Source organism: Harpia harpyja, chromosome 13, assembly GCF_026419915.1.
Source record: "Harpia harpyja isolate bHarHar1 chromosome 13, bHarHar1 primary haplotype, whole genome shotgun sequence".
Classification (NCBI taxonomy): domain Eukaryota; kingdom Metazoa; phylum Chordata; class Aves; order Accipitriformes; family Accipitridae; genus Harpia; species Harpia harpyja.
Window position 1 is genome coordinate 36713643 of NC_068952.1, and position 24518 is coordinate 36738160.

Here is a 24518-nt window from a genome sequence, read left to right on the forward strand (position 1 = left end):
CCCTTCATCTCCTTTTACTGTGTCAAAAATACAAAAGAAAAGAAGGACTTCAAAGTGCCTTTTGATGTTTTTTTTTTCCCCCTTTCCTATAAGTTCAATCTAGTTCTGATAAGCATTTGCCTCTTCAAAAAGAAGGCTTGAGGGGACATTTATTGCCGCTGCTCTGCTGTTAGTTCAGTTTGTTAGCCTCACAACACTGCGCTTCTTACTCTTAACAGTACCGACTTACAGGGACGGCTTTCCAGAATCTGATTACCGAAAGCAGATAGCCGAGGGATCAGAGCTACAGGCTTTAAGGGTATTTGTCTTATTATCCTAGTGACACTGAACAGACCCTTTCTTTTAGTGAGATCTGCATCGGGGTCAAATCTGGAGGATGCTGTCTAAGCTGGGCCAAGGTCGTTTGAGGTAAAAATGACAGGAGTTCTAAATCTGTGTGCAACACTGCATGGCAGAGAGAAAGCTCTGCTGAACAGGTATGGCTGGGGGTGTGCAGAAGAGGCAAGAAGGATTTGTGCTTGCAGAATGCAGAATATTGCAGATTCTCTAGCAATTTGATATCTGCCTTGAAGCATTTATGAGTGAGGAGGAGTCAATCATTTTTTAAAAAGAATTACTTATTTTTCTGTAAAATGGTCAGTTGTAAGCAAACATGAGAGTTCCTATATACTATTATATTCAGCTAATGTTAATAAAGAGATCATATTTCTTGGTTCTTTCTTTGGTGTTCTCCCTTCGTAAATGTATATATGAGATTTTTTTTCCCAGGCTGAATAGAGAAATCTGTTAGATAACATATTTCCACAAGATAGATGTAGGTTACACCGCTCAGGAGATAAACACTTCTCTTCAGCAGTAAATGGCTATAATGCTTGCTGGGGAAGGGGGGGGGGCATAATTTTATATTCAGATGTACCGGTGTTCTTGAAAAATGACCTTCCTCTCCCACGATGCAAGTAGACAGGTTTGTGCCTCAACTGAATTGCTGAATAATCAAATGCAAAATTGAGGCCATAAAAGAAAACAATTCATACCCTTCAGTTCAGCTGGGCCAAATGCCATTATCCCACACTGCCTTCCACCTGCGCTGGAGTACTACCTGGTGCTATAAACAGCCTGTGCTCCTGTGCGAGCTCTCGGAAGGGGAGAATGATGAGCAGATTTCAGCAGGACCTTTTCCTTCCAGCAGCTGGGGTTGCACGGGATGGATGAAGCTACAGCGATGCCCGAGAGCACAGCACCCGAGAGCCGAATCGAGGCTGGGCCAAAGCTTGTGCGGAGTGTCCTGGTATGGACCTGGATCACTTTGTCTTGTGCTGAAACTGAGCCGCCTCTGAGGTGGGGCAAGGGCAATAATTTAACAGTGCATAACATTATTTCTAAACAGTTTAGAGGAGAAAAGTACTCTCTGTAATTGAAAGTTCATTTAGGTAGAGAGAATGTAATTACCTGGCACAGTTAGAGGAGCAAAGCTATTGTGAGTCTCTGATGAAAGCTGTCATCAGTTATTTAGTGGCCAACAAGTGATTAGAATTTTTGTTTCATATTTCATACAAGAACAGCACATTCAGCAGCCCAGTGACCCCTAAATTTAATGCGGGGGCACTCGCTAATTACTGACTCAGAGGCAGATGTGCTGCTAGCTGTACTACGATTATTGTTTCTTGCAGCATTTTAGTGTGTGGCACCCAAACAGCAACAAGACTGACCCTTATTTAGAATGGGCAATCAACTTTTATAATGTATAGGCAAAGGAATAACTTTAAAATACTGTTAGGATTTTAAAATAAAATATATTCCATGTAGCAGATGTAATGCTTGAAAGGAACTTCTTGGCGTAAATACTTAGGATACCAGATTTTTAGCTGACATGACCCTGTCGGAGAAATACTATCAAAGCAGTTCACATTTCAAATAGCGCAAAAATGATTTACCCATCTTCTTTCCCTCCTTTTCTATTAGAAATGTCCCTCTCAGGTCCTGCAAACTGAGTGGTTGCTTCTCTGACTCCTATCCAAGAACTGGTAGAACTCCAGGGGGAAATGCGATAACAAATATCCGCAAAGAGAGGAAGCTGTGAAAACCAAACATCTGTGCTGTAAAGGAGATCAGATCAAGCTGATCACTGCAGCTGTAATCAGTCACCAACAGGAACAAACAGGTATACAAATGAGTTAGAAGGAAAGAACGGGGATTTCTGAAGTATTTTTGGCAAGTCTGGAAAAATAAGAATCATTCTGCCTGGGCAAATGCAAAAGGATTTTTTGTCTTTCTTTGCTAAATTGGCCAAGGAAGAGGGAAAACTACCGAGACTGCCTGAAGAGGAACCATCAGAAATACGATTGCTAACAAGTCCAACACTTAACCGTGAAAATGGATTTTGGATAACATGACATTGTACAAGTTCATTGTTTCATGATGTACAAACATGCAAGGCCACAAAGCCCCTCCCCTGTGAGAAATAAGATTTGGAGTGCAAAGTATACATGCTTTGAGTTCAACTTCGCATTTTTACATGGTCACTTTTTGCAGTACAATTGCTTTTTAATTAATTATGAGCTTTCAGAACTTTTGGAATATCAGTGACCTGAAATAACTTTAAAGTATCTCGCAATTCTTGTCAATTTTCTACTGTAAGCAAAAAATAACAAGAACCAGCTCTTTTATGTTTCAAAGATTATGAAAGCTTTTAGAATGGAATCGACATAATTCCGTCAGTGCTCTGAAAGCAGGTTACTTACATCCTGTGGCAGTCACTCTTTTGATGAAGCCAGTTATATTTACCAACTTTATTCTTGCTGAGTCATTCTCTGCCCTGGTATTGCTTTGAGGCAGGGGGAGAGAGAGAGAGAGAGAGAAAGATGATAATTTTATACCACTTTTTGGTGAATTGTCACAGATCAGAAGATAAACAAGTACTATCTTATAAATACTGTGATTTTTTAATCATTTCAGAACTGAAATACTTTGCTGTCTCTGCTCTAAACTTGATTCTGAAAATTAATTACTTTTAATTCTCATTCATATAATGAAATACCAGCAAAGCCCTAGCTAGTTAAAACTGCAAGAAGCACACAATTTAAGATAGTTTCCAAGATTTTCATAGGAAGATGCTGCCTAGTATGTTCTGGAGACCTCCGGCATTCCTAAGAGAAGCCCCACAAAGCGTGATCCAAATCTCAGCGAAGTCAGTGACAGTCTGTCCACTGACTTCAGCTGTAGAGGGAATTGGGTTAGGGCCTAGGACTGAAATAAGCTCCGTATCGAAGGCCTGTGCATGTCCTGCTCACTGAGTAAGTGATACTCATCCTCAAAGATGAGCTTATGTCAGTTTTTAGTGGAGGCGGCAGCCTGGTTGTCAAATGTATCCCAGCAGCAGCGATGACTCTTACAGCTGTTCGTAATACCCAACACAGCACAGCATAGAGCCAAATCAATACCTATGGGGGATTTCTGAAGCCGGCACCAGTTGTCAAGGGAGGTATGGCCCCTTTAGCTTTTCAACCTGTACGTCCACACCTTCCTGAACTACAACTTGGACTGTTCTTGGGGAAAACGGGTTGCTTGGGACTAGTGCACGCTTGTGACGTAACAGCCGGAGATGGGTTCATCTATCAGTGCAGCGATGGTGTTTGGGCTTTCTTGTTCATCTCTGGAAGAAACAAGGGTAGGTTGAGCTGGAAACGGTTGGTCACACAGATCATTGTGACCACCCACTTCTCCCTGCTCTTAAAAAGCAACTGGATGTCTGTGGTGTCTGAATGTTGCATGGTTCAGAAAAGAGCTGACGAACAAACTTGCCGTCACCCTCTTCCCTAGGGGAGCTAGGTCCTTAGAGCAACACTGATTTACCAAATAGAGCTGGGAGGTGTGTAATAGTCACATAAACAAGGATCAAGAAAGACGGTGTCATTTGTAATACTGGCCTGCGTAAAGGACACCATCAGATAGTTTTACCACAGAAAATGTAGGGAATTTGAAGAAGGATTTCATGAAACTAAATATTAATAGGGATATTTTATCACATTTCACAAATAGCCACTGAAGTGTTTATTTTTTTTAGCTGAGGGCAAGCACTTAACATGTGTGATTTACAAATGCCACTTCCCATACTGGCAGTGATATGAGACGACCTGAAGGACTGCAGGTGGCCGTGCCCTGGATTGGTGGTGTACGGTAACATCCCTGTTTCGCTGCCAAACGCTCAAGCTGTGCAGATAATGTGTCTTTAGTCTTGTCCTGATTGGTTTTCATGCTATTACTCCTTCTTGCTGATACAACTGAGTGTACTTCAGCCTTTCTCAGTTTTAATCTTCACTTTTCCTCAGGTCTTTTCTTTTTTTCTTTCTTTTTTTTTTTTTTGATAGCCATATAGCAATACCTTTACCACTGCAGACTAAAAAGTCTGGTTTGATATAATCACTCCTTTTCCTCAAAACTTCTCCTAGAATTGTTAAGTGTGCTGCCACATCCATTTGAACCTCAGCATAGCAGGACTACAGCAGAGCAGTTAGGTTGCATAATGCACTTCTCTAAATCAACTTCAGCAGATGGGAAGGAAAATAGCTTCAGCTAGCAAAGCGCAACTGCCCTTGGGCACTTTTCAGATGGCAGTGGAAGTGCAGCCCAGCAATGCCCTACTGTCTTAGTTTTGTCCTCTCAGATGACAGAGGCAGCCTTGCCTGAACAAAGGATTATTCCCCTCTGGCTCTTCCTCTCCTCCCAGTTTACAGAACTGTTCAACTACATACCTTTAAACATTTCTTGTATGGTAATTTTTCCTCAATCATCACGCATTGCTTCATTTCTACTGGTATTTAGGAAAAAAAAAAAAACATAAATAAAAAATTAAACACTCAAGTAAAATATAAACAAGAACAACATAGGTTAAAAGATGACTAAAAATAGTGGTATTAGTTAAGTCTTGTTTTATACTCATCAGGTAGGGAACCCACAGCTGTAAGAAGAAATTAGACCTTATCAGTTTATTAAAAACCCATGATCACAACTGGTTAATTTATCAAAAACAGAAGGGAACACTACCAAATGAGGCTAAACACATCACTTAATTCAACTCCACTGAAGTCATTAAAGTCATACTGGCATAAATTTGTGTTTATCTGGCATCATCTGTTCTGTGGTATGGAAGCAAATGGTTATGTAAAAATGGTGGAAAAATCAAAGCTGACTGTTGCAATGGACCTTTAGAGAAAACAAGCTACATTTTAAGATGGTTGAAACAGACTCCATTGGTTTTGAGCAAAAGCTTCAGCTGCAGAATTTGTTAATGCAAAATGAATTGCATACATGAACGTCAGTGGCGATGTCATGGGTTTTAAAGTCCTGGGTCAGCTAGTCAGTGAAGGAGGGACACATCCATGATCTGGCTGGAGGTGCTGCTTGTTCAGGCTGCCTCGTGCTAAAAGGGGGAAGAGCTCAAGACTGTTTTAGCACCCTTGCCCCAGAGCGAGCCGTGGCTGTATCTAAGAACCTGCCCGAAGGGCTGTGAGAAGATCACAGACTTTTCTCCTGTCCTTGTTCTGGTAAAACAGTAGCAGTGCCTGCCCTCTTTTTCTTCTCGTCCTTCTTCCAAAGATTCAGTTCATTTCCAACGCTCTTTCCTCATATAATTTATTGATGTCAGTGGTTGGGAAATTGCTAACTACTTTAAGCTTTTATGATTTTCAAAAAGACTACAGCCCTGTGTGCACAGATATTCCCTTATGTGTGTCCCCTGCAACTTAAAGTGTGCTAGACCTAGTTTAGGATGACGGCAATATGGGCCAAAGAACTGATGAAGCTACAGAGGGTTTAGGGTGTCAAATACTTTATAGTCTAGGGACAAACACTGACTATTAGAGAGCCTGGGGCAGCAAGGTGCTGAGCCAGATTTAAGCCTTTCTAAGCCAACTTGGTCCTGACTGCCTATATATGCAACAGTTGGGTTAACTTAACTTTGAATTTCCAGGCTCTAATTCCTCCTGATCTCTTTTTTTTCCTGTGAAGTTTCCAAAGTTTAATACCACTCTGCTCTGTATCACCCTTGCATCTTAACCCAGCGCTGTGTATTATTTCCTTCACATTTCTGAAACTTCCTTAAATGAGTCATTCTGCAACATTTTGCTGTGCTTCCTTGTCTTGCAAAGGTTGAATATATTTATCGTTACTTTTTTTCAAGTTTCAGTGTAATGTGAAGCACCAGGGGAGCCCTTCTAGCTTCTGTTTTCTCTGCAGGAGTCCGTGCTTAGTTTGTCGTCTTCGCAGGATACCATGTGAACAGCAGAGTTCATGATTGACATGGGAAGCTCACAAGGGCTATCGCTATCAGTGCAGGTACAGCCAATGCATATTTCAGCACTCTGGCAGGGGTTTCTACGGGTCTTGTGATCTTTGCAGGGATCCTTATGGGAAATTCAATGAGGAGAGTCTCAGGAGAGGTTGGAAGACAAGAAAGATAGGGGCAGCTTTGAGGGGGTTGTGTTGGTGGTGGAAAAGAGAGATAATGACATTGAAAAAGAAGCAGTGAAATAAGAAAAAGGTAAAGAGAGAAGAAGAGCCACTTGTGAGGTTAAGACCTCTGCAGGGAATAAGGACCCGAGTTCAAAGATCACTGGGGCTTTGGCTGGAGCAAAGATAATGGGGAAGAATAAGCAAATTTGAAGTGTACACTTGGGGGTATCACCCCAGCAGTAGAGTGAGGTGTGTAACCAGGGAGACAAGAAAGAAAGAAAGAAAGAGAGACGTGGCAAAGGGAAGAAAAGTTTGCTGGAAACAGTGCTTAGAAAAATAGCATCCTTAAAAGAGTTATTAAAATGGTCAGTAAGACAGAAAGGAGAAGCCAAAAGAAGGGGAAAAGGAGAAAAACAAGAACGGCTACGCTGAAATGCCTCCAGGGGAGAGGGGGCTCTGATTCCCCCATTTCTTCTCAAATTTCTGTTAATGTACATAGCAAAGAGCTCTTATTTTTCCATTCGCATCTGTTTGCACCTTTGCACATAGCTTTCATATGTTTACTCATATGTATGCGACTTACTTACAGATGGGTACACCCCATTTTGCATCACCCCTGAGAGTTTTCAGAGAAGTTACAGCCTCAGCAGAACACAGCTGTCAAAACCGTCTGATGGTTTGCAGCGTGAGCAATCTGGTGGGCAGTAACTGATGGACATTTCCGACACCCCATTTCTCAACAATTGCAGGAGTTTCTTGTTTACTTCTGAATATACCTCAAGATTTGATTTTTGACTGCTAAAAAGTCAGTTCTTTCATTAAGAGCTGTTGGGGGTTTACAAGCCATGTGCCTAGGTCTAATGTGTCACGGCTATGGAACATTCCCAGCCAAGACCTCCTTTGTGCTGTGTCCTCCTTGGGCAAGGACTGTGGAGTGGTTTTCAGGGAAAGGTTATAATTTCATCTTTTTCCCCAGGTCTTTGTCTGAAGGAATGTGAAAGGATTGGATAGATGGGGGACGTGTTTATTTCAGGAAATATCTGCGTCTTCTTCTGTCTCTGAGAGGGAATACATTTGGCGATGTGTTATTGTTAAACTATGTATGTGCTCCCTGGAGAGCCTTGTACACAATGTACCAGATCTGTCTATAAGAGGAATAAACAGGTACATGCTGGTACAAAGCCAGGATCTGTAACACAAGCTCAGCTCTCCATTGACAAGGAAAGCGCCAGTGGCATTTGCGCAGGACTTTGCAGCAGCTTCTCACACAATATTACACAGGCTGAGAAAAAACAGTCCCTGAAGAAACGGATGAAGAGGCGTTCCTCAGGGATTACTATGTGCCGAGACTTCAGGAGTGGTGTGCAGCATCGGCAGCCAGCGTCCCAAGAGCAGTAACAGTCCTCTTGCCCAAGGCACTGCCGTCACAAATAGGCAGCCTGCCTCTCTAAAACTAGGGGCAGAGAGACAGTTAAAGGCGAGCCTTGACATTTGGAAATTAGTCAGCCGCTCTGTCTCACTCCTGCTTGCCTGTCTGTTTGGCAGCAGAGCAGGCTAGTGAAAATGTTCCTCTGATCACAGACGGTTTGGAAGCAAAGTGGTAGATCTACAGCTGGAGCATGTGTCACCATTACCTTCAATCAAAAGCCTTCACTAAAGGATTCACTTTAGCAGCACAAAAAATAAAGGCTTGTCTTAATGTTTTGTCCCTCTCCTTCCCCCAGAGGAACGTCACACACAGCCCAGTGAAGGGGATGCAATTTCAAACAAGCTTCTCACAAAAGAGCCACACTCCCCTCCCAGGACTTGTACCTGCCTCCCCCCAGTTCAGTCCCATCCCATAGTTCTCCAAGGCTCCCAACTGATTTTCAGGAAAAATCAATTCCAATCCCCAAATCTGTTTTATGTCCTTATAGAGCCCAGACACGAACTCGAGGCTCTTTCTTCTCCACATTGTTGCTCACCTCTATGTCAAATGCTACCTTTGCAGAAATTCTCATCCCAATTAATCCCCTTTCCCTTCTCCCTCCCTGTCCCACTGTTTTCTCCCTGCAGTACCACATGTGGCTGAGGCTCTTACCATCAGCTCAGCCTCATTCCCCGTGGAGGTCACAAGACCTCGGGGTGGAGGAAGCTGCTGCTGAGAGAGGAGGAAAAGCCAAGAAGCAGTGAAGCCCTTGCAAATGTGAGCTGGAGAGGGCTCTTTTCAGCTCTCTGCTTGTTCTCGGATGTGCTTCTTTTCAGTCTGGCAGCTCTTGGGAGAAACAGGCAGAAGGGCCTTTTTTTTTGCCTCAGTTGGCTGGTAACCAGACAGTCAGGTAGGGCAGAGGGTGCGTAGCTACAGATGAAGAAATAAATAACTAGCTGAAGTCACTGGAATAAAAAAAATAAAAAATAAAGTTGCACAAAGCCAGAGAGTGACTGTGAGAGACAAGAGACTTCAGACAGCTTCGCTCTGCAGTAACCTTCACCATGTTGGAAAATAGGGTTTTGCCATTGTTGTAACAGAAGTGTTGGGCTTTGACAAACATGTCTTTCAACTGCTTGTTTCTTCTTCCTCTGACACAGCTCTCTTTCAATAATTCACATAAATTCTCCTTGGGACCTGCATTTCTGTACTGGAATAATTAAGATTGGAGCTTATTCCCCTAAACTGTTAGACAGTGTGGCATCAATCACGTCTGTCAGCAAGACTTACCTCTGCCGGAGCAGCAGGAGTATCGGCTCAGCAGTGGTCTGCGAACACAAGAGAAGCAACATAGGTAGGGAGACACAGCACTTCTTATTAGACCAAATGATAGACCTGAAGAAAGGCCTGTGTATCAAAAGTTGCCCATTTTCTCCAATAGTGTGTGCTGGTCTAATAAAAGACAGGATTTCTTCCTACTAGCCTTGTGTTGCTTACATTACCTGTGCTTTGATCAGGGGCTGCAGTTCGCTTCAAACACTTCCCCAGGACGCTTGCTTGTTTTAATCACCACTGGCTGTCTCTTTTGCTATCAAAGGAGCTCCTTTTGCTAGCTTTTGATATGGGGAATGCATTACCCTGGAATCAAAGTGATGTTTAACTCATCCCTGAGCATCTGGAAAGAAACCTTGAACAGCAGTTACTGGCTAAATGTAAAATACATATTTATTAACAGCTGTGCAGGCTGAGGGGGGGGCTGTGTGTACGTGTATATGTACATAGTTTGTCATGCTGCATTTGTATTGCTGGAATGTGAAGGCAGCTGGTTTTTTATATTCCAGATTCAAGGCATACTATCTTTACTTTTTAAGTAGAGATGTAAAATAAAAAAAAACGCACAGGAAAAATAGTTTGAATTTCTTATTATATAATACCATTCAACTGAGTGTCCTAGAACATCACAAAACCCCACTTCAATACTTCCAGTGATCTTGTGATTATCATTGCAATTATTAGTACAGGATTGACAAATGGCTCAGTGAAAGTATTTGAAATTTTAAATATGAAAGAGGAAGAAGCAAGTGGAAGGCGGGTGCCCTTCTGGTCTCACTGGGGGTCACCTCAGCAGCCTCCTCCAGAATTCCTGCAGACCCCAACCACCCCCGATTCCCATCTACCTTCTCCTGTGGTGGAGCTACAGAAAAGAAGGCTGAAATTTCTCAGAGCTGATCAACAGGAACGTCTGATGTACATATACTCCCATAGAAAAGGTTTACATGCATGAAAAAAAATTCTACTATTATTTTGAGACCTCTGCTGTCTCAAATAATGACTTCACCGATGATGCCACTACATGTGAGTTCAACCTGTGTAGCACCCAAGTTTTAGCTTAGAACATCTTTTGCCTGAGCAGATGTTTGTCGGTGGCAGTTGCACCTTCGATTGAAATACAGTTACGGCTTCCGCTGTAGAAATGGTTGAAAGCGTTGTCCTACCCAACAAGCTGCAAAGCGAGCCATCCGGATTAGTGACAATTTCTGAGAAGACAAGGAGGACCAGGGGAACGTCCTTCCACATGCAAGAGGTAGTAGAGGGGACGAGTGCCCTCAGCAGGGCTGGAGCCGGAGGAAGGCTGGGCAGCCATGTGTGCCCGGGACAGACACCACGGAGAACCTGCAGGCTCCTTGGGCAAGACGATGACAGGAGAGATGAAGGGCTTTCCAGACAAGGGTGCGTGGCCTAGTTCAGTGTATTTATAGCATAGCCTTTCTTTGTTCTGCTCTGTGACCTTGAGGGATGAGGGTCAATTAAGCCTGAATGTCAGAGCTAGCATTGCTACCCACACTCATTGTATGAACAGAAAGGGCTGTCAGCAAGGCCAGAAATAACCTGACGCCCCGAAGCAGGCAGGACGGTGAGCAGAGTGGGGATCTGTTGTACAAATCGGTGTTTTGCCAAAAGAACGATGCCCCCCCATCTCCTCTGGTGCCCGCATCCGCCGTACCTCTCCAGCCCCTCACCGGGGATGCTGCCGCCACTTTAGCAGGCAAAGCCCCTGGAGACGGCGTTTCCCTCATCCAGCCTGACCCAGGTGAAGGGTGGGTGACAGGTCTAATCTCACTGAGTGTCAGGAGCAGCACAAGCGGGGCGACGGGCAGCGGGTCCCCACGGCCAGAGGTGCCTGTCCCGCGGCGGGATGAGCCCCGCTCTCGGGGTGAAACGAATCCCACCCTCCACCTCTTGCTTGCGGACCTGCGCTGTGCACAGATCATGAATGGAGACTCTGTTTTACCAAATCAGAATAAAAAAAAAAAAACACAACCCAGCAGCATTCATACTAGAGATATTCCAATTATTAGGAGCAAATGGAAATCACTGCGCTCTCCTCGTGCAAAACATTTGTGGTGCTGCTAAATGAGCCACTGCAAACATTGTAACGTTCCACTGATTTTTTTGTTACTCAGCAACTACTGTGGTGGTTCAGCAGTGAATAGGCTAACCTGAGTTTTCCTAGCAGAAAAATAATGAAAGAAAATGGAAAGCTCGAGATGTAGAAAAGGACTGATGACACTGGTGGCACAGTGGGAGGGAAATGAGGAGCGGATGGAAGTTTGGCAGTCGGGAAAGGTTAGGTTGCAGGCAGAGCTCCTGGAAAGGGATCAGAGTGTCACCACCCTATTAGGAGATTAAGGGAAGGCAAGTTGTGAAGTCAAATGGAATAATTTAAAAGAAGACTAGTGAGAATGAGAAATGAGGACAGCACAGCATGCTACTAGGGCAGAGATCTGCCTGGTTTGGGACAAAGAAGTTTGGGAGAACTGTTAGAATCTTAATCTTCCCATTAACTGAGCAATGAGAGAAGATGCCAACGCATACTTTGAAGACAGACGATTTCTGCTTGCCGTTAAAACTGACTGAACCTTAGGGGCAATAGCTCAAGTTAAAAGAAAAAAAAAAGAGAAATGAATGGTTGGCCAAATCCCCGCTGCTCTGCCTCTGCAGGCAGGAGAGCCGATCTCCATCGCTGCTGTCCGGTAAGGGAGCACTCATGCACAGCCAAGAGCCCCGCTCCCTGCCAGCACCGCTCCTGCTTGGAGCTGCCGCTTAAGAAATCATGTGCGCCCATCCATGGGAGTAAAGCCTCGCGTGCACTGATACGATGCATATACAGCTGTCTACAAAACTGAGGGAATTACTTTAGTTCCTCCACCTGCCTTAACCTATTTTTCCTCTTCCTCAAGTGATCCTTAGCATTTTTTTTCCCCATCTGTTTTGTTGCGCTCCTATTTTAGAGTCTTCCCTCGGTATCCATTACTGGCTGCTGTCAAAGACAAGGTGGACCAGGTTCATCGTTAGGCTGATGTGATATGGCCTTTTCTATGTTCTTCCTTGGGTAATGGCTTGCTAAAAATGAAATCATTTAGTAAAAGGACAAATTAAATAATCAGCTGGGGTTCTTTTTTCCTCAGGTAACATAAGAGCATGTATGTTACATTTCGTTTGAATTAAGACTATAATCTTATACACATTGCTGAAACTGTTATGTTTCATACAGTGGCCTTATTATTTTCTGCATATTTTTCTTTGTGTGTGGAGCTTTTTCTTTCTATTAAATTGCATATCCATGGAGGATTTGGGGGCACTCAGCCAGTCAATCCAATTTGGAGTTGGATGGTGGTTGTAGTGGGCTAAGTCCCTTATCTGTCCCTTTCAGCTGTTTTACTTCTTTGCTATTGACGGAAACATAAAATTAAAAGTGGGATCAACTCAGAGGCAAGAGCCCAGCAAAAGACTTAGGAGGGAAAAGTTGAGGGGGGAGATTCTGACTAATCTCTCTGCAGCTGGGGTAATGTGCTGATGGATTCGGTTTTAAATATGCATGCAGTAGATTGGGTATTTCACAAATCTTGCCGTTTCATTTATCTTTGTGGGTATCAAAGCAAGTATAAGAAGAAAACTGAAATCAGATTGGTAATGGTTGGGGGTTTTTCTGAGAAGTGGGACTTATGGAATTCTGGTTTCCCACATGGTGGGTACTGGGAAATAATGAAGCTCGAGGAATGAGTAGGAGGCCTGAAAGTGGATTAGCCATTCCTACAGGATGAGAGCAGAAGCATAAAGAGGAACTAGTCAGCGAATGTACTTGATTCCATGCATACTTCACGTTATGTACACACTATGGTGAAAAGCAGCTCATGCTATTGAAATCAGTGGTTATAATGGTGCAAAATCGACGTAAATAAGAATTTGAAGCTGACGGACCAGACTGTCGGTGTGCTTTGTGGGACTCACAGTTGTCTTTGTACCTTCTGAGTTTGGACCAGAGAGGGCCTGGCATTTCTTCTAGGTTAGTACTTCCCAGGAGGCTAAATGGTGGCAGCTTCCCACATCCCTCGATGACCTACATTGCTGGAGGTGCACAGGAGTCTGACGATGCTGCTTTCTTCATGCAAACCCCTCTGCCCTGCTTCTGTTTGGGGGCTGGCATCGGGCAATGCACACTGATGAATAAAATCTCTTATGGGAGGGGTTCTCCCCAGGGAGGATCCTCTGCCTCTTGCATCACAGCGACGTGAAAATGAAAACCTCGTGGTCAGCATCTTTAGCGCCTGAGGGACAGGCAGGCAAATCTTCCATCTCTTGAATGAGGGTTTCTCACCATAGCCAGTACAGGGGACTGATGGGATAAACCCCACCGCTTTGTATAGGAATCGTGTTCTCCAGCTCGCTTCCCTCTTGTCCGTGGGGGAGACAAAGGTGGGAGAAGGGCTGAAAGGCTGCGATGGGTGTCAGGAGGGGAGGGTGAAGGAGCAAGGGAGTTTCTCTGCAACAAGGAGAGAGTGAAGAGTAGCAAGGGAAAGCAACACAAGGAAGAGGGAAGCAGAATTTCTGTACTTATTTAAGAATATTAAAAGATACCATCATAGAAGAAAGGAAAACATAGCAAAGGGAAAGAGAGACCAAAGGCAGAAATAAGCTGTTTTTCAAATCAGAAAATGTAATGCTAAACGAAGCAATAAAATACATTGCTGGTGCGAGTGCAATTGATTTGGCTGACATCTATTTTCTCCCTCCTACTAGGCAGCTCAACGAGCTGCTGAAAAGAGGGGCGCATAAATCTCGGATAGGTGAGGTGCTGCGTTGATGAAAAAAAGGTATATAAAGCTTGGCATCTTGTGGACATGGCTCCCCACCTGATTGATGCTGATGTCTCAGGCCATGGACATTGCTCTTTGGATCCAGTACAAATTCTCAGTGGTGCTGCCCACTCCCGTCCTTGTGCAGGCACAAGCATCTCTGAATCAAGAGGCTGATGCTGAAAACTAACTGTCCCGGGCTGGTTTAATTCTTGTGGCTGTGTGAAAGCTACCGTGAGCGTGGGAGAGGTGATGAGACTAGACAGCTAGGGGCGGTGGCAGAAAGGACCTCCCTTTAGAGCGGTGACACAGATTTATGCCGGATTACAGTGCTTGTCTCATCATCAACTGGCAGGACATGAGTCCCCACGCTCGTAAGAGGCCTCTCCTGTCTTGATTCTCTGGTGCGTAACAATGTAGGAGTTCTTGTTTACTTAATAGAAACCAAGATGAAAAGAGAACGGGAAGCCCTAGGCAGCCCCTGTTTCTGCAACCTGTCAATCTGGCCTCACTCACAATTATCACCTCCAACATTTCTCCCCAGTGATCCTGTTTTCTTGGCTCCTACCCCTTGCTTCTCCATGCAGCTTCCAAGTCTCTTGATTTTCGATGCTCCTGGGTGACATTGTAATAAATAGAGAAGGCTTTGGTCAAACCCACTAGAACTCCATGTAAATTTTGTCACGGTAGTTACAGCCAAGGCAGGGTTCACAGGTCTCCTGGTCTTTCAAATATGTGTTCAGGGCGCGGTTTCTGGAGACCTTGTGGGAGGGGCTGATCTCGAGCTACTTGCAGAATAGAAAAGCAAAGCCCATCTCTTAGGGTATTTATAGATCCTTCATGACTCAGGGAAATTTCCTCACTAGTTGTCTTTTGCTAAAGAACGACAGCACTTTTTAATCTTTTCTTATGTATGGTAAAGCTGTTCAAAAGCTGCTTGGGCCTCCCTGCTTGATCAAAGACCTTTCTCAGTGAGTCATAAATGGATCAGCTCCCTAGCCCACCTCAGGGACAAAAATTCACTACCCCGTTTATGTAAGGATTTTCTTTACATGTGCAGAGATTGCCACATGGTGGCAATTACCTCCACTTTACAACTGTATATACAAGTATGTAACGCAGCCCAGCTTCTTTTCCAAATGTCTGTTTTCTTTCCGCCCGTCCTGTGCTCTTAGGAAACACTGGCACTTCAATGTTAAGATTACTTGCTCTTCCTTTGTTTTTGTTGGGGATATTTGTCCCTCTTTGCTCTTCCCTCCCACCCTGCAACGCTTAGGATGCCATTACTTTTTCCTACCTCCTTCCAGTCTTCCTACCATAAGCAAATATTGGGACAGGTTTGGATTTTATATAAAAAAAAGTCAGACAAACTTCTTTTCCTTACAGGCATGAATGAGATGACCATGGGGACAGCTGGGGAGAGCAGGGAACCACAGCAGGATGGATGCAGAGGGTTGAGACAGACTGCAAGTCCGTGCTCAGGACAGCTTCCTACGACCCTCTCCTCAGGTGGGCATGGGGAACAAAATGTGGAGCCGTAACACAACCTCTGCCATAATACCACTGAAACCGAATCAGCTCTGTGCGAATTTACACGCTTACTTAAAAAAATGGCAGCAAATGCCACAAGAGCTCCCTACAATAATCGTACTGTGAAGATGCTGACCATGATCCCGTTGTCAATGGTGTTCTGGAATGGGTCCAAAGCAGGGCACAATTTCCTGCTCTCCTTCCCACGCAGCTGCTCGGGGTCCAGCGCTCTCGTCCTCTCCCCTCTCAAAAGAGCGAGCACCCCACTGAGGATGCTGCCTGCAGGTCCCACTGTAGCAGTGAAGGAAAGGATCTCACGCCACTGCAGGAACAGCAAAAACAGAGAGGGCTCCTCACGCAGCAGAAAGGCCAAGACGTCCCTGGAGTAATTCCAGAGCCTTGCAGGCTGAGGTATTTTTACATCACAGAAACATGAGATCTTATTTTTCAAGAGTCCTGACTGTAGGTTAGTGCCTTTTGTGCTTTCTTTTCAGCACAAATTTGTTAAGAAGTGTTGAAACTGCCCTCTTACTGAAATTTGTCCGTGCCAAACTACCACTTTTTGTTGGCATGTATGTTTAAAGCAGTATTTTCCTCTGTATTGAATTTCATTCATAGATTGCTGAAATAGATTTAGAAGTGCGAGTATTTGTCAAGCAATGTTTAGGATCAAGCATCATTTTTTGCCATTTAACCATCACAGCAAGCATATACTCAGCAGACAGTCTGAATCAAATTCCATTGTATAGAATTGTCCTCTGTTGTGAATTATATTTTTTATGGCAGATTTACTCCTCTGACAGAGAAAACTCAATACGTAGCTGCATTTCTATTACAGATACAGTCTTCTGCTAGCCAACAGATAAGCTTTTTATCAGCAGCCATGCTTCTGTGGCACTCTTCTGGGCTCCTGCCAAGCTCTGCCTTCATTCCTTTCATGAACAGATCAATGTGCAAACATTTGAAAACCCTAAATAACATAATAGCTACTTGAATGCATGCTCAAAACTCCCCTCCCCCCGAACCAAACCGATTTCAAAACTGTTACACCTACCTAATGTACCTAATACAAATCTACAAAACCAAGGAAAGAACGGAAAGGGGTAACGCATAGCTACCATTTCCAAAGCTGGCCTGCCCCACAGACCGTATACATCAGCCTTTCCTCTAAGCCACAGCAGAAGCCTGCCCTCCCATGCCTCTGCCACATCACCCCTCAAACAGAAAGTGCAGCATCAGCTGGAGCTGGTAACATTGGGGAGAAGACTCTGGGTAAAGAACATGAAGAACAAGCAGAGAGGAGAGATTACAGTGCGGTGTGTTGTTTGTTATGCATAAGAGCAATGCCAAGGTGGTGGCGGGGTGTGTATCAAAACACACAGCCACCGGTTAGTCCTCCGGCCTAAAATTCAGAGATGGCCAGCAGCTGCATCGTCCACAGTGGTTCCTGAGGGCATCCTCCACCGATAATTGAGCACCAAGCATTTATAACGAGGCAGCGAGACTCTTCACCTTATGCTGCCCCACAAGCTGCTGGCATCGGCCCAGGTGTGTTTTTTTCTCTTGTGAACTCTCTGTCTGTCCTCCTTCTTGCAATGGAATAAGCACCTGTGGAGATAAGATGCTTTTTTTTCTCTGTTACCCTTCAAACGGGAGGATGCCCGTTAGCAGGAGCGATGCTGGAATACTGGAATCAAAAAGTTCCCCATGGGGAAACAGCAGTGGTAAAAGAAGAAAACTGAAGAAAGTGAAGTGACCTTGGTGGACAGCTATTGAAGGAAAAAAATGAGAAAAGAAACAGGGAAAACTAATTGGAAAGGGGTTAATGTGTGAGGGCAATATAAAATATAAAAAAAGTACAAAAAAAGGAATGGGAAAACAACCCATCCCCCCTAAAACCAGCAAACAGAAGGAGAAGGCATAAGCAATAAAACAAGAGAGGCAAAAAGATGAATCAAATCTCTCTCCTTACTGAGGGGCTGTACTGCAACCTGCCTTATCTTTTTTTTACATAAATTTATAAACTTCATCATTAGCTTTGTTCCTGTCAGGGGCAATATAAAAGATGCTAATAAGTTCTTACAGAGGTTAAATAGTTTAAGGGGATGATACTAGTGATACTGAAGTATTAAAATAAAGATCAAAGCCAGGACTGCCAGAATAGGGTTTCTAGGTTATCCATACACCGTTACAGCTCTAACAGATTAAAGACTCATTTGAACATAAAAAGACGAAAAATCATAGGGATCATCTCCATTATAAAAATGGCTTGATTACAAAACATAGTAAAGGCCCAATTCTATCAGGCTCAGACCAAACAGTGCTTTATGAATAGCTCCATTAAAATTAGTGGGAACGACTCAGTGTGATCTGTTCCTCACCAAGAGTAAGGGTGTCCAAAGTCAGTCTGCTCAAGCTCAGTGGCATTTTGCAACGCTTAGATCAGTCTCTGGAGCAGTAAGGATGACAGCGGTGTGTTTTGACTGGTCATCATCGGTAGCGAACTTACAGTTATATAGATAAATATTTGTCATAGGGAGGAAAATCCGTGCTCTGCAACCTAAACCCATCAGAGCATTGAGTATCGTTACAGTGGGTGCTAGTGCCATCAGCAGTCTCTGGTGCCATGGGGATGAAGGTTTCTGCACTCAAACTCTACAATTCCTTGGTAGCAAGAGCCATTCTGGGATCAGTAGGATAGGGAAATGTGTGGACCGGACCATGCAGCTCTCCCTTCTCTCAAAGCCATAGCTTTCCTGGGCATAAACACTTCAGACAAACTTCTAAAGTAGGTGGAAAAAGATGTTGAATGAAGTACAAGTCACACCACAGTACAGAGAAGACCAGATCACTTTTTCATCTCCATTTCAAATGTCATCTGTTATGGAAATATGCTCTGAGGCCAGATCAGGAGAAGAAAAGTTTGGTTTGAAAGAGGGGTTGTACTTCAGAGATGGTTTCTTTTTTGCCATCTCCCTCTGTAGTCAAGCGCAAACAATCCTAGGATTTCACATAAACTCTAGAGTAATGGTCAAAATGGAAATGTAATATTCACTGTATTGGAACTGTGGAATTCGTAAGCCCCGGCTAAAAGGCAGCTACAAAGGGGAGCTGGTCGGGTTTGGTGTTCAAACCTTTTCATTTCCACCACTTCTTGTCTGATATGTCCAGTTTTGCTTAGATGTCTCAAACTTAGTGCTATCATTACACACGTTATGATCACTGTCACCTTACACCCAACGCAGGTAAAGCAAGCTAAAGTCCAGGAAAAAAGCTACCGTGCCTTCCTAATTACCTTTAGGATTATGGCTTCCAACACAGACTTGAAATTTGCGCCTTGGATTCATCTATGGATCTGCAAGAAATCTTTAGCATGCATCCACTCCCGCTGCTGACAGATGGTAGAGCAAAGAACAGAGACTATGAACATAACAGCATTTCACCCACAGCTTTTTTCTTGCGATATAGTAGCATAAGGTAGCTGTGAAATCAGCGGTGTTTCAGACCATTCCTTGCACTGCTGAGGTTTCCGGCTGGAGGTAGCCCAAACACACAGTCAGTCTATAAACTCTCAACCTCGGCACAGAGGTCACACCAAAGAAGAAGATACCTAGCCAGAAGACCGGAGGGTTTATGTGAGTCAGGGCTGTTTCTTTTCTGTGACAGAGGACAAACCTGCCCCTTTCCACCTTGAACTGGGGAACTCCAAAGCTTTAAACCCCTCGGGGCTTTCTTCCCCCTCAGCTTGACATGACAACGGCTAGGCAAGATACAAGAAGGAAAAGGGCAGAGGAAAGACTGAAAAAAATGGAACCTTTAATATATTCCTGCTCTCTGTCTCCATTCCTCCTTTTCTATGCATCGACAGTTTTAATAATCTGGCAAGAGCAAAGCCTGAAACTAGAAAATCCTTTCCTACCCAGTGTCACCAAATGCTCATCATGTCCTCAGAAACATTATGATGAGAGGGGATGCCTTTAAGATGTTCTCGCTTTTCTTTTTTTCTTCATTTGACACCAGTTAGTTCTATATTTTTGAAAGAGCTGCTCTGAAACAACCAGCTCGCATTTTAAAACAAACAAAAAATTAAGATCTGCTTATGGAACTGAAGTTAATACAGAAGTGGCTTTTAAACAAGATAGACGAATTTAAAAAAAAAAAGGAAAGAAGCAGTGAAATCACTCTTATGCATAATCTCTTCACTATGAAAATAAACCACTGTTACATCCACGCTAAGCATATGTAGAGTAAACAAAACAGACGGGGGGACTTCCCACTGCTGGTTTCTTTCTTCTAAGGACAGTTATTTTCAGTTCATAAACTCTCAGCTGTCATCCCTGATTTATCTTGGCAGCAAATTTCTGATGGGGTTACACGGCTCCGAGCTGGGGTGATGCGGCACGTCTCCCCGCTCGCTGCTCCCTTCCCTCCCTTCCAGCCGCCCCATTTGCAACCGGCCTTGGCGCTTCTCTCTCAACCCCTTTTCCATTCCTCCCTCTAACAGTGCCTGACATTTTGTGCGTCTCGGTTCTGCTCCAGCACGGTAAGACCCATACGAAGGAGAAGCGGGCTCTCAGGTTTTCGGGAAGCGTCCTCCTTTCCTCGAAGGAGAAGCAGGCTCTCAGTTTTTTGGGAAGCGTCCTCCTTTCCTGGGGGAGGGAGGAGAGGGCTACAAGGGATGACGAAACCCCGCCTGCCTTCAATCCACTACCCAAACAATGGCTTTATTTAAACCTATAAAGACATCGCTGTACGGCGAGCCTTTAAAAAAATGTTTTCGCCGTCCCCAGCCGTAGAGAGAGCGACCACTTATTTGCTGGCGAGGGCTCCTCCCGCCCCTTCCCACTCCTGCCCTCCCTCCGCCCCCCGCCTCCCTTCCCCATATATTATTACTCTATGCCACCAACGTTAAAACAGCCCCACCGCGCTCCCTGCCCGAGCCACCGGCCTGAGGGAGCCCTTCCCTCGCCCCGAACAGCCTCCGGGCGGCTCCTCCGGCCCCGGCCCCTCCGGCCCCGGCCCCGGCCCCGGCCCCGGCCCCGGCCCCGGCCCCGGCCCCGGCCCCGGCCCCGGCCGGAGCTGTCTAGCCCCGGCGGGTGCTGAACCGGCGGGAGCGGGGCCCTCCGCCCTCCCGGCCTCTCCCCGGCGCCCCGAGGCGAAGCCGGCGGCGGCGGGCGGCGCGGGGGATGGGGGGAGCCGGCGGCCACCCCGCAGCTCCCGCCTGAGCCCGCCCGCTCCCCTCACACAAAGCCCCGCGCCGCGCGGCCATGGAAGAGGAGCTGAAGTGCCCGGTGTGCGGTTCGCTCTTCCGGGAGCCCATCATCCTGCCCTGCTCGCACAATGTCTGCCTGCCCTGCGCCCGCACCATCGCCGTGCAGACCCCGGAGAGCGAGCAGCACCTGCCGCCCCTGCTCCACCCGCGGGGACCCCCGCCGCCCGCCGCAGCCGCCGCCGCCGCCCCGGGGCCGGGGCCGGGAGCCGCCGCGGGCTCCGCCGCCTGCCCGGACTCGGAGTGCGCGGCGGGCGGCGGCGGCGGCGGCGGCGGCGGGGACCACGCCGACAAGCTGAGCCTGCACAGCGAGACCGACAGCGGCTACGGCTCCTACACCCCCAGCCTGAAGTCCCCCAACGGCGTGCGGGTGCTGCCGCTGGTGCCGGCACCCCCGGGAGCGGCGGCGGCGGCGGCGGCTCCGAGGGGCGCCGGCCCCGCCAGCTCCTCCCTCACCTGCCCGCAGTGCCACCGGAGCGCTTCCCTGGACCAGCGCGGCCTCCGCGGCTTCCAGCGCAACCGCTTGCTGGAGGCCATCGTGCAGCGCTACCAGCAGGGCCGCGCCGCCGCCGCCGCCGCCAAGTGCCAGCTCTGCGACCGCAGCCCGGCCGAGCCGGCCGCGGTGCTTTGCGAGCAGTGCGAGGTGCTGTACTGTGCCGCCTGCCAGCTCCGCTGCCACCCGGCCCGCGGGCCCTTCGCCAAGCACCGCCTGGTCCCGCCGCCCGGACAGCCGGGCGCCCCCGGCGGCGGCGATGGCGGGAAAGGGGCGGGCGGCGGCGGCGGCCGGAAGGTACCGACGTGCGCCGAGCACGACCTGGAGAACTACAGCATGTACTGCGTGAGCTGCCGCAGCCCCGTCTGCTACCAGTGCCTGGAGGAGGGCAAGCACGGCAAGCACGAGGTGAAGGCCCTGGGCGCCATGTGGAAGCAGCACAAGGTGAGTCAGTCCCCTCGGCCCGCCAGGAGGAGCCGGGGCGACGCTCGGCCCCGGGGATTTCTTGGGCCCAGCGCCCCGGCGTCGGGCTGGAGGCCGTGGGACGGGGGGCTACTTCACGTCCATCATCCTCCCAGGCTTTTTTCTCCTTGGCGCTTTGCTCGCCGGCCCTTCCCGACTGCCCGGCGACCCCGCAGCCTCTGCTCGGGGTTAGAAGACCCTCAGGCTCCCTCCCGCGTTGGCCCCACCTTAGCCAGCAAATCTCAGGCTCTGCCAGGCCTCAGGCAGACGCTTGGAATTAGCGAGTCCGTCTCGCTAACTTGTTCGCCTTCCACAGGGCCCTTGGCCATCCCGTCCTCGCGCGGGTGCCTGCGAGGAGACAGGGTGGTCATTCCGTCCCTTCGCCACCTCCCTTTCGCCCAGTGCAAGCTGCCACAACCATTTCCCACCCCCTACGTGTCCTCCACGTGTCAGTGAGGGAGAGTGGCCCAGAGCCACCCGAGGGTTTTAGACAGGCGAGCGTGATAAGGAGGATCCTGGGACCTTGTGTTGTCTCCTGGCCCTCAAAGAGGTCTTCCCTCCCACTCAGTTCCCAAATTGGCCAGGAGGGATGGCTGGAGGGACCTTCACGACACAACGATGAGTAAGGAGTTGTAGGATGGATGGGGTCTGGGGATAAGTGAAGCTTTTTCTGATTCACATAATGTCACAGTCCGATTCAGGCTTCCCTGCAAGCAATGCTCCGCAGCCCTTCCTGGAGCCCCCGGGGGACATCGGAGCCAGCGACATTGCTGCACGGGGGGGGGGTCACTGAGGTCTGGTAGAGCTGCTGGCTCACTTGGCCATGCTCTCCTTGTTAAAAATAAGACTTTGCAACCATTTGAATAAAGAGCAAGACATGACCTTGGAAGTTGAAAGAGTCTGTGAAGTTAGCTCTTTCTTGCTAAGAACAGTGGACCCTGGAAAAATGATTAGTTAATACATATGAACGTACGGAGGGGACTTTAATGCCTGAGTGGTGAGAGCAGTCCTCTGGAGCTTCCCACTGTACTGGGGGAAAGGACTTCCCCCCAAGCTGAGCAAAAAGCGCTGGCCGCAGGGTTCCCTTCTTCCCGCTCTCTGCTGCAGTTAGCAGCAAGGGAAGCACAGAGAGAGCCTTTCAGACACTGTGGGAGAGGACAAAATCAAAACTGGTCTCATCATCCCTCAGCCATGGAGTGGTTGAGCACAAGCTAGGCCAAGACATTTGGCAAGGCAAAAAATTGACTTTTGATTTTAAGATTCAAAAAAGATGCCCCTTGGGGGCATCCATCTGAGAAAGACAAACTTCTTCAGTCTGTGTTTCGGTTTGAATGCTCTGCCAAGGGCTCAGCCATCTCCTCCCTAATGTATTTGTGCAGAGGAGAAGTTCTCCTGGCCCAGAAGGAGCAGATTGCAAAATTTGCAGCTATTGCTGCTTATGCCAATGGCAGAATCCACTTGGGAGCAGAATTATTTTAATGAGCAGGGACTGAGTTCACTGTTCAAGTGTGGCTGATGTTTTGGAGAGCGTGAGACACCAGCTTGTGCTGTATTACGGTCTACTTTGAGTTAAAACTGATGCCTTTTTGAACAATGTGATAAACTCCGCTGTAATCAGAGTCAGTCAGCTTCTCTCTTTCCTACTGTCCAGTATTGTCAAAAGACGAACAATACCCAGGTGGTTTGTATTTTTACTGCATTTTTTTCTGGGAATAAGGTATCACAGAATGTGATTTTTCTCTTGATTTACACACTCAATCAATGCGAAAATTCTAACGAAAGAAAAAAATACTCAAAATTAACTAATTTGGGGACTCTAAAATTGTGCTCTTGTGAATATTATTTTTCCCAAAACAATGCGCTTGGCAGAAAAGAAATATAATGGAACCAGATAGCCAGACAGCCTAAATCATCAGCTCACATTCGTTCAGATAAATTGTTTTGGAATTAGATACTTCTGCGTAGAAATAGTTCTCGTATACAGTAATTTCTACAAGTCTAGTACCTGTAGTTACTTTGGCCAATCCATAGATTACTTACATTGAGTGGCATGCCAAACGTAGTGCAAGGTTTATGTGATCTAGTGGCAAATTAGAGTGTATAACCTTGTCCGTACAGTGCTGCAGACCGTGCCGTGGAATGTGCATTTCCCCTCAGCTGTGCTGCTGTCATGAAAGCTGTACTAGACTGGTTGGCCCCTGTTAAGGCTGCAGGTTCCCCATTACGCTGCTGTATGTAACTTCTCCTACAGAGAGATTAAAACTGGCGTAAAATAACAACAGGGCCCCAATGGCATAAATCTGTGAAAATCCACTGACTTAGCTGGACTTTATTACATTCACTTACATGCAAAGTGCATCTGGACCAGCAGTTTAAGGTTATTAAGTAAAACTGTGTAAGTCATCTGCCAAAGTGAAGTCCTTAAGGTTATTAAGTAAAACTGTGTAAGTCTTCTACCAAAGTTAAGTCCTTTTATGTCTTCGTAGCAAGAACAGAAACACTTGTCAAATTTAAGTTGGTAGGCCTTTTGACCTACCAATACGAGGAATGACGGTGGACACATTTCAGCTCTGCCCATTCTAAATGGTTATATATATATATATATACACATACATATATATATACATACATATATATATACCGAAACTCTGAAAAAACCCACAGCTGGATGGGTCTTTGAAGGGCAGGCAGGCAGGCGGTTGAAGGCAAGTGTTGGAGTCCAAATCCCTGCTTTTATTTGCAGGCCTAAAGAGTTGTGTTCCCCAAAAC

At 46.4% G+C, this 24518-nt stretch overlaps 1 protein-coding gene and 1 long non-coding RNA gene across 5 annotated transcripts in view; both read left to right on the forward strand.

Annotated features, from left to right (window-relative positions):
* Positions 1-1238: 1238 nt before the first annotated feature.
* On the forward strand, positions 1239-4718 carry LOC128150057 (uncharacterized). Its single transcript, XR_008237922.1, has 3 exons — positions 1239-1288; positions 1963-2161; positions 4064-4718. It is a non-coding gene; the product is annotated as an uncharacterized LOC128150057 (long non-coding RNA).
* A 15948-nt stretch (positions 4719-20666) lies between these two features.
* Positions 20667-24518, forward strand: part of TRIM67 (tripartite motif containing 67) — a 38809-nt gene continuing 34957 nt past the window's right edge. For all 4 annotated transcript variants that reach the window (XM_052805865.1, XM_052805861.1, XM_052805864.1 and 1 more), the window contains exon 1: positions 20667-21731. In XM_052805865.1, coding sequence (XP_052661825.1) covers positions 20793-21731 — 939 coding nt within the window. In that variant the 5' untranslated portion in view covers positions 20667-20792. The remainder of the gene's footprint in view (positions 21732-24518) is intronic.